Genomic DNA, 14,242 nt, shown 5'->3' on the forward strand with positions numbered 1-14,242 from the left:
TATGTACTGATTATTGAAACAACAAAAGGAATTTTATGTTTTAACACGTTCATCTCTCCGTAAAATATTCTCCGGCGTAATCTTAATGATTGAACCAAACACGACAAAGTAAGATGGCGACCTCCATGAGGAAATTGCCCTTGTCAATTTTGCTGAAAACGAACGGTTCTCAACTATGCCGCAGGTATAATTGCATGTGTTATACATTTCTAACAAATTTTCACATGAATATCATACCGAGCAAACAGTATTTGAAGCTATGGCTATGCTGCGAGTGGGGTTACAAAAATGTTCAATTTTAGTTTTACTTCTTTTGACTTTTCTCTACAACTTCCTCCATAGCTTCCTCCACATGATGATTGAGGGGTTTTTAACGACCTTGAAAACCAATACAGGCCTCTAGCAGCCAATATTAATGGTTAGTAGTTACTAGAATCAACTAGTGTTGGTGGTGGAGCCCATCCTTCAGGATACCTGACTAAAGGCAAAGAACTCGGTCAGAGTATGTCCTATCAGTGGCTGGGCTGCTGTGGTGATGCTCTGGCCTACTCCCAGACCTCACATGGGTCAAAGAGCATTTCCCCACCTTAACTATTTGGGAGTACATCAATGTGTAGAGTTAAGAGTACACCAATAACTACTAAGGGGATTTTTAATGTCCCTGACAATTACGAGTCTCGTATTGATGGCAGGAGTACACCAATACTAAAATTGGTTTAAATATAGACATCTCATTAGGATCACCTGTACTCATCATGATACTGTCAATTGTTTATTTGCCAACCAATTTAACCCTTAATGATGTGCAATTAAGTGAATATAACTCTCCTATTCCTGAATAATACATGTTGAAATGCTTCTACAATACATATTAATCACTGATTAATATATACAGGTAAAATACATGGACAATACACATAGAAATGCCTGTATAAACTTCATATACATGTATTGTTGACAATTGTACATGTACATGTATGACAGCCAGAACATAGACTGTATACAGTACCTGAACTAATCTGTGCAACTATAATTGTAATCCATCATCAGTCATTGATAGGTTAAACCAGTGATCAGTGACCACTTGGCAGTAAACATATTTTACGGATTTTGTTGTTTTATTTGTCAATTTTCACACATATCAACTTAATGCAATAGATCTAAACATCAATTAATTACTTTTATTGTACATTTGTTTTTTTTTTATTTCTACCAAATATAATATGTGCATTTAATATCTTATTTGAAATAAATTTTATATGGTATGATATGGAAATCTTTCCAATGAAAATTCTCAAATTTACGTGAACAGATCATCTGTCATTTTACATAACATACATCACCAGTCATTGGTTGTCAATCAGTCAGCAGTCATCAATCTGTCAAATTATTGCATGGATCGATTCAAGGACTGTAAGTCCCCTCAGCCTAGGGACATATATGTCTCTTTTCAGCCTAATATGCAATGATATTATTTTCAGGAGAGCCTATTGAAAATGTATTTTATTGCCAGAGTTTGATAAAATTTTATTTTCTTACAATTAAAAAAATTATGACTTTGACCATTACCACAAACTTGCTACAAGTCCCGTTTTCAGTTGTGGTATTTGATGTCACCATTTTGAAATACATATTCAGTTTTTTAAAAAAAACCTGATAAACACAGATTAACTACATGGTTTTCAAAAAATTTCTTACAGACACCAATGAATACCATTCTATATGAACACGATTAGCTTTAAGTCAATATTTGGGACCATGAGGGAGGAGTTCAAGTCTTTCAAATTAGTTTTGCAATATAAAAATCCTTGAATATTAAAAATCAAGGCATATAAAAATGTTGATATAAAAAAAGTAGGGAAGACTACAGATATAAAACTTCGTTTATACACCCTCGGACCATTTCTGATCAATAATAAACAAAATTATGGTGATTGATCGGGTTTGGAAGAAGGAGTTTGAATTTTAAATGAGGAGGAAAGACCGTCCTAGAAGGTGGGACCAGGTTGAAAAATTTGATAAGAGATTAAGATATCAAATCGAGATATTGATCAAAATAAAACTTTGTAATTGTCTGGAGGCAACTTGAGGTGGGATATTTTAATGTTTTTTCGAACCATATGGGTCAGAATACTTACATTTATTGTAATGAAATGTTGAAGTGATGGAAATAGTTTGCCATTAACAGGGCATGCTCAGCATCAACAAAATGCATCATGGGTATTCTTGCAGATGGCTTAGCAGGTGGGCATGACTATTTAAAGTTACCATTTAATTCCTATCAGGAAACAATTTTTGTTAATACTTAACCAAGTTTAAGCAAATTTGGCAGGAGTGATAAAAATGATTTATCTTTTGCTCCTCTTAATCAAGATGCATTGTATATTGCTGACTTTTGACAACAAATTTTAGGTGAGCGATTCAGGTTCTTTTTTTTTCAATGTATATATAACTGAGTATCTCAGCATCCCCTATTCATGTAATGCACATATCTATTAACAGGTTTCGAATTTACTATTGGTCCGCTAGCCCCTGTCTAGTAAAATCAGTCATGGTCTAGCAAAATGCTTTAATGTACTGGTCAGGTGGTCTAGATGAATTTTCGTGAAATGTACCCAGAATTATTAATTTCTTAATTCCAGTCATTTAACGCTTAAAAAATTTGTGTACTTCAAATATTCTTCAATGTTGATCAACCAAATTGGAACTTCTCAGCCTTCTTGTAACACAAAGAGTATTTGAAGTGGGAGATATAACCGGTTAGTTCCGAATGAATGTATACAAAGGTTAACATGTGGCCACACTTTGAAGGGGATTAAAACCTCCTCTTCAAAAATGATCCTCCATTGAAATAAGGTGTATGACTGGATGAAGAGGCGCCAAACATTTCAGAAACACTGGGTCAGTGTGTATACAAGGCTTCAGTAACATGTTAATCAATGGAAAGTTAGCAGTCTTGCAAGTTCAAGATAATATTTTCTGTTGTCTTCAGAGATCCAATTCCCATTAGCTGGCATTATTTCCATTCAATTATTTTGAAAATAAACTTCTATAAGATCCAAACTTCATAGCAATAATAAAAAAAAACAGTACAAAAATGAACAAATTGTAACTTTTAGTAAATACAAACCACCTGTGTTATTCAGTTCAGGGTTCTATCAAGGCTGTCTATGAAATCAGGTCTAGTGTATTGATTGCAGGTCTAGGCAATTAGTTTGTCTACTAGACCTGTGGTCTAGAAAAATATCTAAACTAATTTCAATCCCTGTATTAATGAATGATAAATCTACAAACATCCACAGAATTTTCCGTCAGCAGCATTCAGTATCAATATCGAATTTGAGCTTAAATCACTTGAACTCATCTTGGACAAGTGCCAGGTTTTAAATGAGCCTTGATATTGGATCTGAACATTTGTAGCACATTGTCAACAAGAAGGTAAGAGTTATGTTGATTGAAACTGTTTTAAGTTGGAAAAAAAAATCCTATCTGGTGTGTAGGAATGATATATGTTTAATGTTTGTTTCCAGGTCACACAGGTGTCAGAAAATACTACAAACTGCAAGCAGTGCTGTTGGAATGAAGGAATCAGGTAATAAATCAAGCATATTTTTGTATTATTACATTTCTTAAGGTGTTTACAGTCAACTTCAGGTGTTATTAAAAGTAAAGGTTATTTTTTAACTGAATTGAAGGTAAAAAATGTTGTAAATTGGTACATGTACAATGTATATTAGTAATACATGTGCTTTTACAGATTAAATGTTTGGCATTTTGTAAAAGTAAAATTATTTTTCCATTTCAAACATGAACATTTTTCTTTATGATATTATTCTCAGCATATTGATTTAATCGTGTTATGGTAAGTTTTATTGAGCAATGATTTAATATTTACTTTATATCCATTTTAAATTAAAATGTAAATTTTGGAATTATGAAATTATTGCAATTCACTCAAAACTCTGATTTCAGTAGTTATCAAGGTTTCTCATACAATTCATTACAATCATATTGATGTATGAAATAAAATGAAAGAGTAAATACTAAAAGTTATGAATAAAAGTAACCCTGTTTGACTCTGCCTGTAACTTTTAACAAATATACAAATGAAAGAGTATTGAATATTTATTTATAATCTCTGAGTAAATGAAGTCACAGACAATACACTTGGAATAACTAACTGAACTCAAGCAGTACTACGAATTTATGATAAAATTAAGTATGTTTTTAAGGACCTCAAACGTATTGAATTTAATTATTTGATTTACAGGAATTCCTGTCAAACAAAGCAGTGGCATCGAACAGATTGTTTTCCCTAGAAGGAAAAAGAGGTACATATGATATTTTATAAAACTTTTATTTCAGAAGACATCTGTTTGCTATGTTTAAACCTAAAAAGCTTCTATAGAAAAAAATAATATGTCATGGCTAGATATTAATATAAGGAAATCACACATAAACATATGTGCAGCGTGCTGAAGGGTAGAACCATGAACAGAGAAACTCTGCAGTTATATTTTGGTCTTGTATTGGATAAAAAATTTTATGTTTTTCTTTACAAAAAAAATAGCAGTTCTGAAAGTTTCTCTTTTATTTTTTATTTTTTAATGATAGCTTTGACTGTTAATCTGGATAGGTTTCTTACTTGCAATTCTAGCTTCTGATTACATCTATCCAGGTTAATAATTTCATGTTTAAAAATCTATTTGTAGTAGCAGTAACCTTGACCCTACTACTATCAATATCATGTGATGTGTTTATTTGGAAAAGAGTATGTGAATGTGCATGTTTCAATCAGACAAACAAACATATTTTGTAAAAACTAATTTTGGATGCACTGACAGGACATTACTCTAGCTGCTATTACTTTTAATTGAAAAATGAATTTTTTTAACTGGCTGTCAAGAAACTTTATGAATATAGAATAGCTTTGGAGAATAGCTGGTTTTGACCGTTTGTTGTAGAAATCCTTTAGACCCATCTATCTAGACAGGACATGATATGATGTACCAGTGTCAATCTGGTATACACCCATCTATCTGGACAGGACATGACATGATGTACCAGTGTCCATCTGGTATACACCCATCTATCTGGACATGACATGACATGATGTACCAGTGACCATCTGGTATACACCCATCTATCTAGACAGGACAGGACATGATGTACCAGTGTCCATCTGGTATACACCCATCTATCTAGACAGGACAGGACATGATGTACCAGTGTCCATCTGGTATACACCCATCTATCTAGACAGGACAGGATCAGCTGTACCAGTGTCCATCTGGTATACACCCATCTATCTAGACAGGATATGATATGATGTACCAGTGTCCATCTGGTATACACCCATCTATCTAGACAGGATATGATGTACCAGTGTCCATCTGGTATACACCCATCTATCTAGACAGGACATGATATGATGTACCAGTGTCCATCTGGTATACACCCATCTATCTAGACAGGACATGATATGTACCATCTGGTGATTTTTCTTTTCATTGATGTTAGCTCCTTTTCATTTTTATTAAGTTTTTGATTTGACAATTTAGAGTTATGGGACCTTATTCATAAAAAAGAGGGGTGAGTAATCACAGTTTTCGGACTATAGTAGTGGTTGCACCCATTTTCATGAAAACAGTTTGTTACGATTAATGTTTGCTACCTTCTCATTTGTAACAAATTTCTGTTTTTTTTTCCTTCTTCAAATTTTTTTTACTTTATTCATAAAAATATTGCACACAAAATTGAAAACCCAGAGCTGTATCAAGCTTGAATAGTTGCCCATTTTTTCCCATCTGACTCTGTTTAGGGTTAAAAACATCTGCCTGTATATCAGGCTGTGCCCTGTGAAGCATTTTATTTTAATTGGTCAAATACTCAGGTGTGGGCTTAGTTTTTGATGGAAAATTTCTAAAGGTCTACAATCTAGCATCTTATTCATGGACTTTTTGATTATTTTTACAAATATAATTGAAAAATTATGTATCCAATAAAAAGCCAGTTTACAGTATCTAGAAAGGTTTCTTAGTTGCTAGAATTACACATTTAATACAGTATTTTCTACGTTTACAATGTATGTTAGTCTTATTTGTACATCCCTTTTATTCCAGAGATGCTCTGTCTGTTTTAAAATGTTTGGCTGCAACAGTTCAAAAGGTAAGACTGCAGTAAAGGGAAATAATTGTTTATAAAGTTTGTTTAAACACTTATGAAGTTGTAACTTAGTTAAGTGGTTAGTGTACAAGTTTTTTAAACTTATTTACCAAAGTGGTATTAAAATATTGTGTGATCATCTTGAGGTTACTTGCAGGATGATTTGAATGAAAATAAGAGTGTACAAGTATTAAATCCTCTGAGAGGCAGTATTTAGAGCAATACTGTACAAGTATTAAATCCTTTGAGAGGCTGTATTTAGAGCAATACTGTACAAGTATTAAATCCTTTGAGAGGCAGTATTTAGAGCAATACTGTACAAGTATTAAATCCTTTAAGAGGCAGTATGTAGAGCAATACTGTACAAGTATTAAATCCTCTGAGAGGCTGTATTTAGAGCAATACTGTACAAGTATTAAATCCTTTAAGAGGCAGTATTTAGAGCAATACTGTACAAGTATTAAATCCTTTGAGAGGCTGTATTTAGAGCAATACTGTACAAGTATTAAATCCTCTGAGAGGCAGTATTTAGAGCAATACTGTACAAGTATTCAATCCTTTAAGAGGCAGTATTTAGAGCAATACTGTACAAGTATTAATCCTCTGAGAGGCAGTATTTAGAGCAATACTGTACAAGTATTAAATCCTTTGAGAGGCTGTATTTAGAGCAATACTGTACAAGTATTAAATCCTTTGAGAGGCAGTATTTAGAGCAATACTGTACAAGTATTAAATCCTTTGAGAGGCTGTATTTAAGGCAGTACTGTACAAGTATTAATCCTCTGAGAGGCAGTATGTAGAGCAATACTGTACAAGTATTAAATCCTCTGAGAGGCTGTATTTAGAGCAATACTGTACAAGTATTAAATCCCCTGAGAGGCAGTATTTAGAGCAATACTATACAAGTATTAAATCCTTTCAGAGGCAGTATTTAGAGCAATATCTTCTGTAAAACATTGTAGAATAATACATGTATTGCTGTATTTTTTTATCTGTTGTCTTTTAATTTGATCTGTTAAATATTATTTACATGTAATAGCTCAAAATGAAGTGATATGTGTAATACTAAACTATATTGAAATAGTTTATTTCGAGTTTTTTACAAAACACAGGTTTGGCATTGCTTGAAGTTCAGTCAATTAGTTTTTTTACTATCTACATATAAGTTCAACTTTTCTACCCCCTTCTTTAGGCATTAGACACATTATATTGCATGGTTATTATATATGAAAAAAACTATTAATTTTAATTATCAGGACCCAACAGCACCAGATTATTTTTTCATAGATGATCCTTACCTCTACCCAGACACAAAGAATTCAAAGGTTTGTTACTTTAATTATTCAGCAGCTTATTATACATCTAGAATATCATTTGTTTGTAAGTATGGGCCGAAAGGGTCCATAACAATCATTTCATTGAACTTTACTATATAACTTGAGTAAAAGTATATAGATGCTTATGATATTGTTCCACTATATTCTATACCTGTCATATTGGGATAGTTGAACTGTATAGTAGTGAGGGACCAAAAAGTGGCCAGAAGTAAGCATTTTCCTCTAGTTTGAACAATAAGTTAAGTTTATGTAAATGGATCTTTTGGAAATTGTACAATATAGTGTCATACTATAAAGAGACCAGAAAATAGCATTTTTCTTATATCTGTATGATAACTTGAGTAAAAGGGAATGTATCTCTTTGGAATTGTACCTTCTATTCTGGTAAAGTTCTTATCCTGTGGCAAATGTCTGATCTCAATCAAATTTCAAAGCTGTATTAAGCTTGTTTTGTGTATCCAATTTTGTTTAGATCATTGCATGCAACATTACACAAATTTTGCTTAATTTTAGAAAGAATTTGCTATGTCAAAGAGTGCTGGACGTAAAGCTGCAAGATATTTTGTTAACAATTATCCTGAAATCTTTAAAGCCAGTTTGTTTAATGAAGAAGCAGCTGTTCCTGCAATACCAGTAAGTAGTCATTGATTTTACAAGAGTTCTAGTATAGTTTTATTCCCTAAGGAAATCCAGTTTGTTTGTTTGTTTGTTGGGATTTAACGTCCGAGCAGCAATATTTCAGCTATATTCAGACGATGAACATGAAATTGATGATAAAATGAACATGAAATGATGATGAAATAAAAAAGGGAAGGGACACAAGGAAAATGGGGTCCACAAATTTTGATTGCCACTGGAAATAGGGAGAGGTGGGTAGGGTCGGCCATTTTAGCCTCCTGTGGCGGAGCCCTATGGTTACTACTCTGGGAGAATACCACACTGGGGTTCTTTAATGTGCGAGGAATGTGACATCTTTCCCAACATGGTGCACCACTATGGTTTTAGGTCAGGTTTTCCGGGATTATAACCTGACAACCCCAGCATGTAACACGCCAGGGGTACCCCATTCCACCACCTGGGGCACACATCCCAGTTGCTCTGTGGACAGAGCGCCCTAGCCCCCAGCTAGGGTTCTGAGCACTATTTAGCTGCCTTTTACGACAAGCTTAGCGCTGCTGCAGGCCTATTCTTTTAACACCCGGACCTGCATGGGTTGATCGTCCGCATGGGGCGGAAATCCAGTGGATTTTGTTCTAACAATATCTGTTACGATATGTGATGATGTTTTTTGGACTATTACAAAAGCAGGGTCTGTTCAGATGTTCTGGTGGTCTCATCCTGAAGCATGAAATAAATCACATAGAATGTGAAACCATGATTAATTAATTAATTACCGGTAATCTTCATTTAAAAATTTAGTAATTTACCAAAGTCATGAAAATATAAAGCAGTTTCTTGTCATTCTCTTTAAGAATTCTCTGTGTGTGATATGTAAATTCAATATCAAGATTTAAACGTGCAATTCGAAGCAAAAAGTCCTTGCTTAAACTAGAGATGCGTCAATATTTCAATTACGACCCTTGTAAATTAAATGTTTGTTTGACCCAGCTGCTATGTTCAGCGTCTTCCCTTAACTACGATTTACTCGGAGTTCATATTGTAGCTGATCCTGCATGTAGTTGCGGTGCTCCCATTGAAAATGTCTACCTTTTTTTTTCGAATGCAAAAAATATACAGAAACCTGTATTACACTTTTTCGAGAGTTTGTGCTTAATTCCTTTAAGTATGGATGTTTCACTGCTACACTAAAATAAGTGTCATACAAGAACAGCACATCCATCCATCCCCTTTATATTTCTGAAACTTTTTTTATTTTTGTTTTGTTTTCATTGTACTGTTGTTTTTCTTTTGTTTTTCATTGATTTAATGATATAATTATTGCACTCAATAATCTGATTTATGTTTTGTATATTATTGATGGGAGAAGACTTCATAAGTTGGTAAAACTTGTGTCCTATCTTTTTTGTGAAGTTAACAATTAAAATTATTGTAAACTAATTCTCTATAAGTTAAAATTTCTGTTTTTTTCTATCTGTAATTTAATGAGTGACTTTTGTTTTTGTGTAAGAGTTCTAAATTTGTTCTTATAGTTGAATTGTAAAAGGTTTTGTTGTCTTTAAAACAGTATTTTAAACACAATTTGTGATAGATTGTGGTTAGTACTGATTTCTTCTCAATTTGCCATAATTCTCTAACCTAATGATACCTGTGTAATGTTAGTTCAAACTAAAAAATGTATAAAATTGACTGATCAAACTTGAGTAGAAACGAAATTAACTAAAATATCCATTTTAAGTACATGTTAATTATATAACAGGAATTTATGCCTAAGAAAATAAATTATGAATATTTGGAACCAAGTGAGGAAGCCCTTGTTGAGAGAATAGAGATGAGAAAAGTCAAGGATGCCATGGAGATTTATGAAGAAATAAAGGAACAAGGTTTGATACTCTTTCTGTCTGTCTGTCAAACAAACAAACAAACAAACAAACAGGGTAACATCTGAAAAAAATTGATGATCAGAAATTGGGTAGACTTCTGTCTAGATGGAATTGATGAAAACAATCTGGGATAAAACTCTGAAACAATTGATGATCAGAAATTGGGGTAAACTTCTGTCTAGAAAGAGTTGATGAGAACAATCTGGGATAAACTTCTGAAACAATTGATAAGAAGAAATTTTGATAAACTTCTGTCTAGAAGGAGTTGATGAGAACAATCTGGGATAAACTTCTGAAACATTTGATGAGAAGAAATGAAAGTGTAATTCTGTCTAGAAAGAATTGACTAGAACAATATGGGATATTCTTTTGAAAGAGATAATGAGTCTTATTTGGGGAAACTTCTGAAAGAGTTATTGGAATAACAGTAATAAAATTTTGAAGTTATTGAATGGAATAGTCAAGGATTACTTCTGAAAGAGTTAAGGGTAGAAAACTGGGTTTAACTTCACAAAAAAATGGATGGAAACAAATAGGGATAAATTTCCAAGAGAATTTAATGAACTGATTGGAAGAAACAGTTAGTCAACTAGTGTGAAACAAATACATCTTGAAATTGTTTGCAAACTTTTGCTACAAAGGCAATTTGTGAATTGGTTTTCTTATACTTGATAAAAAAATAGAAATATTTAAATGTTACATTCTATAAAATGAAAGATATTACAAGATGTCAATATTTATTTTGAAGGGTTGGAGTTATCCCAGGAGACAAGATTGTCACTTCTACACTTACTATGTATATTCAACAGTCAAGACCCTAAAGACGAGGGAAATCCAGAAGAATTAAGATATCATAAACTAAATAAATCACCAAGACAATACACAAATACTTGGAAGTAAGTTGTTGTATGTAAGTCATTGATTTGATTAAGTTTATTTTCAGAGCTGAAATTGATATAAACTTAAGATAGCCCTTTGATCTGAAAATTGTCTTTTTATACACATATTATTGGTTGGAAACATAATTGTATACTGACTGAATGTCTGTTAAGGATTTGTTCCTGAAAACAAAAGACAGTTTGAGGGTTTTTTTTTCAGTACAGTATTTGACCACATGGAAAGATACTACTTTTTAGTTTCCCTTTGTTAGTTCAGAGAAATTGAATTTCAATAACCCAATAAAGAGGAAGGACAGGAACATTATGTTCTGTAATGTAATTGTAGGAAAGACAGTGCAGCTGAACAAGTGTTTGCAGATTTACAAGAAAAGAGTTCTGAAGCTTACTGTAGTCTGATCAGAGGAATGGCCAAGGTATGTGTTCTGTTTGTAAACTGACACGACTGCTGAAGATATTTCTACATATATCTCAAAAACTATAACAGATACTGAAAAATAAATGTAAACTTCCTTCACAAGCTTGGAGATGTCTATAGAAGTTTCAGTTTGGTAGAAGTTTCAAGACAACTCATTTGTTAGAGTTTTTGCCCTTGAAAGGTGAAATTATGTTTTTTTTCTAGTTTTAAGCCAACACCTTGAAAACTTGTATAGATAGAATAAAAAAACCTATCAATTGATGAATTGATTTTTACAAAAGAGCTATCAAAATCTGTATAAAGTCAAATTTGTGAAACGACTCCTTGTTAGAGTTATTGCCCTTGAAAGGTGAAAAAATAAATCCCTAACTTGAATTGATGTTGTTTTAGTCTAATAATTAAATTTTGGAGAGGATAATCAAGGGAACCAAGGTTATAGCGGTAATTAAAAGAATGTAATCCAGGGACAAAGACCAGAAATGGAAAACAGACATCCACAACAAAGAACATAAAGTAACTAAAATCATACATACAAAGTAACAAAAGCAAATGAGCAAATCAGACTCCACTAAAAATTTGGAGTGTGCACCAGGTGCACCGATAGGGTAAGTGTCCAAAGAGAAACGTGAACACACCCTACAAGGTAAAGGATTCCAAATTCTCAATTAGGTTTAAGTTGAAAGACAACTTTTTGCTAGTTATTGGGCTTGGAAAGTAAAAAATGAACCAGATGAGCAATTTAGGCTTCTGGGAGGATCTTGTTTTACTTAAAAATTTTAGGACTTTAAACCAAAGTTATTATTTTTTTTAAAAAATATTCAAGATTGAATAGAGCCCCTTTCCTCAGGGTTTACAAAAACATAATTTATTTGCAGACGAGTAATAACTTATTCGGTATAATTTGTTCATTTACTATAGGACCAAAGAAAATGTATTTTTTTTTAATTGAAAAATACCTGGGAACAGAAATAAACATCTAGTAAAACTGAATTTAAATTTGTGTGGGCATGCGTTTTCATTAATTGTTTTAAAATTGTACCTGTATGCTACAGCATCATTAAAATGAGAAATAATCATTAATTTCTTTAATATATGTATTTGGTGCATGTGTCACAGATCACACACACTGTGTATTTATATATAATCAATGATAAATGTTTTGTTTTTTATCAAGATATGATTTTTAAGATTTGCTTTAAAACCAGTGACCAAAAATTATATAAGTAATAATGATTATGTCTCTATTTACAGCATTTACATGCAGAACAAGCCTTTTGTTTATATGAAGAAGCACTTAACAAAAAGTTGCAGAGTAAGTTTTTTGTTTTTGTTTCTTTTTTCCCCTATATTTTGCAAAAGTATGGGGCTTAAAGACTGTCTTTTTTTTTGGTTACCGATACATAACTTTCGTAAATTTCAATGAAATTCTTGAAGGATGTTTTGATTTTGGGTCAATAAATCAAGCCTGAAAGTCACTTGGTATAAAATTATAAAATTGTCAGATTGAAGCTCAGTGGAAAACAGATTTTTGCTTATATCTCTGGTAAAACTAGACAAATGGTAATCAATTTGGCACATTATATATGGAATGACTTTTAGACTTATTAGTCCCATACTGGCTATTTTTGCTATAGGGGACTTAAGATTTGCAGTCTATCTGTCTGGTTGCCTGTCCATTGGTATGTCAGCTTTCAGCACCTTTTTGTCCATGCTTGCAGATTTCCATTTGATATTTGGTACATTGCTTTACAATGGCATCTTTTTGCTGATACATATATATGGCCCTTGGACTTTGAAAACTAATGCAAAAACTCTGTTTTCAGTACTTTTTTGTTATAATTGCAGATGTTCATTTTAAATCTGTGAATTTCTTAAGCATGACAAGTTACAGATCAAGTTTGAATTTGGTCTGCTTTGTAAATTTTTTGCTGAGTTATGGCCCTTGGACTTCAAAAATTGATGCAAAAACACTGTGTGTACTTTTCTTATTAATAGATTTTTTTTTCTGCTGGTAAGGGACTATGTATTGCCATGCAGTACTCTCAGAATGTTTGTTTTTTTTTCTGCTGGTAAGGGACTATGTATTGCCATGCAGTACTCTCAGAATGTTTGTTTTTTTTTTCTGCTGGTAAGGGACTATGTATTGCCATGCAGTACTCTCAGAATGTTTGTTTTTTTTCTGCTGGTAAGTGACTATGTATTGCCATGCAGTACTCTCAGAATGTTTGTTTTTTTTTCTGCTGGTAAGGAACTATGTATTGCCATGCAGTACTCTCAGAATGTTTGTTTTTTTTCTGCTGGTAAGGGACTATGTATTGCCATGCAGTACTCTCAGAATGTTTGTTTTTTCTGCTGGTAAGGGACTATGTATTGCCATGCAGTACTCTCAGAATGTTTGTTTTTATTCTGCTGGTAAGGGACTATGTATTGCCATGCAGTACTCTCAGAATGTTTGTTTTTATTCTGCTGGTAAGGGACTATGTATTGCCATGCAGTACTCTCAGAATGTTTGTTTCTTATTAATTGTACTAGATTCAAGAAGATAGCAGTCTTGTAACTTTTCTGACAATTTTCAAAGCTCAACTGTGCTGTAGGCACTAATATTTTGAAACAGGACTATTCACAATAATATCCTCTTCTGATGGCCCATTGTGTGGGTTGCCTTTGGTGACTGCGACTTTTCATAGTTGCCATTTTAACATGATAGAAAACTCATTTGATTTATTTTTATATAATTTTCTTTGCCATCTGGATGAAAGATGAATACCTTTGGATCCTATAGTTCACTTTATGCATTGAATGTTTAATTATTTTCCAGTTGATGTTGGGACCTTCAACGATCTGATATTGCTGTGTAGATATCAGTTTACTACTGACAATGAGGCTCACTGGAATAAAATGGTGGTATGTACTGGGAATAGTGAG

The 14,242-nt window shown here is 32.8% G+C and overlaps 1 protein-coding gene across 1 annotated transcript in view; it reads left to right on the forward strand.

Annotated features, from left to right (window-relative positions):
* Positions 1–97: 97 nt before the first annotated feature.
* Positions 98–14,242, forward strand: part of LOC148622687 (small ribosomal subunit protein mS39-like) — a 30,707-nt gene continuing 16,562 nt past the window's right edge. Inside the window, exons 1-11 of the mRNA XM_088572748.1 lie at positions 98–184; positions 3,531–3,592; positions 4,271–4,331; positions 6,123–6,168; positions 7,422–7,490; positions 8,016–8,135; positions 9,880–10,003; positions 10,752–10,899; positions 11,228–11,315; positions 12,569–12,629; positions 14,136–14,221. Coding sequence (XP_088428874.1) covers positions 114–184; positions 3,531–3,592; positions 4,271–4,331; positions 6,123–6,168; positions 7,422–7,490; positions 8,016–8,135; positions 9,880–10,003; positions 10,752–10,899; positions 11,228–11,315; positions 12,569–12,629; positions 14,136–14,221 — 936 coding nt within the window. The 5' untranslated portion in view covers positions 98–113. The remainder of the gene's footprint in view (positions 185–3,530; positions 3,593–4,270; positions 4,332–6,122; positions 6,169–7,421; positions 7,491–8,015; positions 8,136–9,879; positions 10,004–10,751; positions 10,900–11,227; positions 11,316–12,568; positions 12,630–14,135; positions 14,222–14,242) is intronic.

The sequence above is a fragment of the Perna viridis genome, chromosome 3, assembly GCF_037379345.1.
Source record: "Perna viridis isolate PV_CMFRI_1.1 ecotype Kerala chromosome 3, ASM3737934v1, whole genome shotgun sequence".
In the NCBI taxonomy this organism is placed as follows: Eukaryota; Metazoa; Mollusca; class Bivalvia; order Mytilida; family Mytilidae; genus Perna; species Perna viridis.